The sequence below is a fragment of the Laccaria bicolor genome, genomic scaffold, assembly GCF_000143565.1.
Source record: "Laccaria bicolor S238N-H82 LACBIscaffold_186 genomic scaffold, whole genome shotgun sequence".
Classification (NCBI taxonomy): Eukaryota; Fungi; Basidiomycota; class Agaricomycetes; order Agaricales; family Hydnangiaceae; genus Laccaria; species Laccaria bicolor.
In genome coordinates, this window is record NW_001890045.1 from 12,025 (window position 1) to 15,347 (window position 3,323).

Sequence of the window (3,323 nt, forward strand, 5' to 3'; positions counted from 1 at the left end):
CTACATAATACACCACTTTAGTCATCATCTTCCACATCCCAATGTCTCTCTATAATAGTTTCTTCACTGTCATCATCCTCATCATCATTAATTTGAATGATTTGGTGAGGCTCTTCCTGCTGTCCTTGCTTTTGAATAACATGCTGAGTGTGATAGAAAAGCATGGTATGCAAAAACCAATCAAAATTTCCAGTTTTCATTCATTTGAGAATGGACTCAAATCCTCCAAGCCAAGAATTCAATTGTTCACATGCCTAAAATTGAGTCAGTCAAATCAAATTAAAATTAATAGAAATGCATAATGCATACCTGTGTATTAAATGCCCGTTGAAGATATGGTTGACCATTCTTATCATGAGCAACTTTGACAAGATTTGGAGCAGAACCATTTAATGGACCAGGGTTACACCATTTGCGGCACAAATAATCCAATGTGCGATGATTGATATAATGATAAGAGTCAACAATGAAACATGTGGTTTTCTTCCATCTATCCCAGCTTCCATTTGCAATAGCTGTTCTAAGTACTCGACAAGCTTTATCAATGCAAATGTAGTGTGGTCGAGACTCCTCAGTAGGATATATTTTCTCTAACCAATTAAGAATGTTGGTTGGAGACTCAGCTCTGTCAAATTTAACCCATGCAATTACAACACCACATGGTGCTGTAATTGTTTCAACACAATAAAATCTGGCTGCTCCAAAATAATTGTGTCGTGGAATTATAACATCATCATCAGCGTCATGGGGCTGAACAGTTCGGCGGAGACCAGGCTCCCAAGCATTTCTTTCTTCTGGTCTTTGTAACATCCTTTTTACTCCAAGCAAGCTTGAACGACTGTGGTCAAGTTTGTATTTCTTCCATTCTGCTTGGTGAGAGTGGCATGCCAGTGTATTTTCAACTCTATCTCGAGCACAGTCACGGATACGGCATCTATTCCCATATTCTCTTTCATATTCCTCACAAAATGCCCCTCCTCTTGTATTTTGTAAGTCTTTAATACATCCTTCTGCTGCACAGTGCTAAAAAGAAGTCAGCATCCAGTTTCTAGAAGGCCAAGTAAGTTTAATTACCTGAGGGCCCATCACAACACCATCCAAAATAATCATTGAACAATCAGCATCATCATCACTGACATCCATAGCATTGGGATCAGCATTATTGAGATTGTTTGCTCTTAATTGGGCTGCTTGTCCCTCTCTTGTAGTATCTTGTGCAGATAAATTTGCATATTCTCCTGTTAAAACAGGTACAGTAGAATTTTCATCTGCTCCTATCACTGCTGCAGGATCTTCATTGGCCATAAAATCTGCAGTGTCTTTATATGGTTGACAGCACTTAGAACATGAATGCTCTTTTCCTGGCTCTATTACCCCTCCATTTCCTAATTTCTCAAATGCCTGCTGGGTAACTTCTTCAGTACTTATCACTCCCCCACCTATTCCTACTGGACTCCAGGACTCCAGTAAGATTCCTACTGGATTCCAGGACTCCAGTAGGATTCCCACTGGATTCCAACAATTCTTCCAAAAAAGGCATTTTCCACCTATTGGACTCCTACTGGACTCCTACTGGATTCCTACTTGAGTATCATGCATTCTATCAATTTTTGATTAAGTCAGTCAGACCTTTTAGCACCTCAAAATTCCATACCAAACTTGCATAAAACATAGATATTATATTGATAACTATATACACAAATATATACAAAAAGTATTTAATAATCTAATGTGGTCAGGGAGGGGGAGGGAGGAAGTGGTGGGGAATGATGAAGGGGGGGAGGGAGGGGGAGGCAGGGGAAGGGATGGAAGGGAGATGGGAGTGATGGAGGGAGGGGGAGGGGAGGGATGGAGGTGGGAGACAGGTGGGGTTCATTCTCGTCCATGGGTGGTCGTTCTCATGCGTGGGCGTTCTCGTGCGTGGGCAGTCGTTCTCGTGGGCGGTCGTTGTTGTGCGTCGGCGCGGTCGTTGTTGTACGTGGGCGGTTGTTGTTGTGCATCGGCGTGGTTGTTGTTGTGCATCGGCGTGTGGTCGTTCTTGTGCGTGGGCGTTCTCGTGCATGGGCAGTCGTTCTCGTGGGCGGTCGTTGTTGTGCGTCGGCGCGGTCGTTGTTGTACGTGGGCGGTCGTTGTTGTGCATCGGCGTGGTCGTTGTTGTGCGTTGGCGTGTGGTTGTTCTCGTGCATGGGCGTTCTCATGCGTGGGCAGTCGTTCTCATGGGTGGTCGTTGTTGTGCGTCGGCGCGGTTGTTGTTGTACGTGGGCGATCGTTGTTGTGCATCGGCGTGGTCGTTGTTGTATGCGGGCGGCCGTTCTCGTACGTGGGCGGTTGTTGTTGTTGTTGTATTGTGTTGTCGCGCTGTCGTGCCGTGTCCGGGGTGGTCTGCTGTCGTCCGTTGACGTGGGAAGTCGTTTCCGTGGGCGGTCGTTTCCGTGGACAGTCGTTTTCGTGGGTGGGCAGTCGTTTTCCTTTGTGGGTGTTCATGTTCGTACGTGGGCATTCGTTTTCGTACGTGGGCTGTTGGTTGGCTAAACGGTGTGAGCGGGCGGTGACGTGGCTAGTGGGATGATGCACGTCATACCTGGGTGCCCTTTTCCGGTGTGTTGACGGGCGCGGTGTTTGTCGACAGATGGCGAGGGCAGTGGTTGGATGGTGGTGGTTGTCGAAGCCTCGTTGATGGGTGGTGGTGACGTGGAAGGATCTAGGTTGAGGGTTTGGGCAAATTCCCACTCGCGGAATTTGCCGGCATCCTTTCTAGGAAGCTAGCCTTACGGTTGGTATGTAGAGTATAAAATATACCTGTATAATAATGCCTACGTGGTACAAGTGGTAAAGTGCTCACTCTGTAAAATGCTGGTGTGTCCATAAGGTTGAGTGTTCAATCCATGCATGTTGCGCTTTTATTATTATTACAAGCTTTAGACCCGTGCCTACGGCACAGCACTCGCTAATGCTCGGCTGTTCCTCCAGCACTGGTCACAGCTTGCCGGGGGCACGCCCCCTGGACCCCCTGGTACACATCTTTAATCCCAGTTTTGGTACTCATCTTAAATCCCAGTTCTGGTACACTTCTTTTATTCCAATCTCTATATCCATTCACATACACTTATTTACAGTAATTAAAAAAATTGTACAAAAATCATAGCATAAATCTACAATATCAAATTTAGTCAAGAAGTACCTCAGGATATACAATATTTTTGGTAACAGGACTTGGAAGTTGATCATCCCATATTATCTTGATGTTATGAACAGAAGTTACTCGTGAAACTGCAACATAGAACTGCCCATGGGTGACACAGCAGATCGAGCATCTATCCTCA

General features: G+C 45.5%; 1 protein-coding gene across 1 annotated transcript; it reads right to left on the reverse strand.

The window, feature by feature from the left end:
* Positions 1–200: 200 nt before the first annotated feature.
* LACBIDRAFT_299905 (uncharacterized protein) lies at positions 201–1,305 on the reverse strand (the record flags this gene model as incomplete). Its single annotated transcript, XM_001890818.1, has 3 exons — positions 201–254; positions 310–1,023; positions 1,075–1,305. 3 exons carry the CDS (start codon positions 1,303–1,305, stop codon positions 201–203), a joined length of 999 nt encoding a protein of 332 aa, XP_001890853.1.
* Between the last annotated feature and the right edge of the window lie 2,018 nt (positions 1,306–3,323).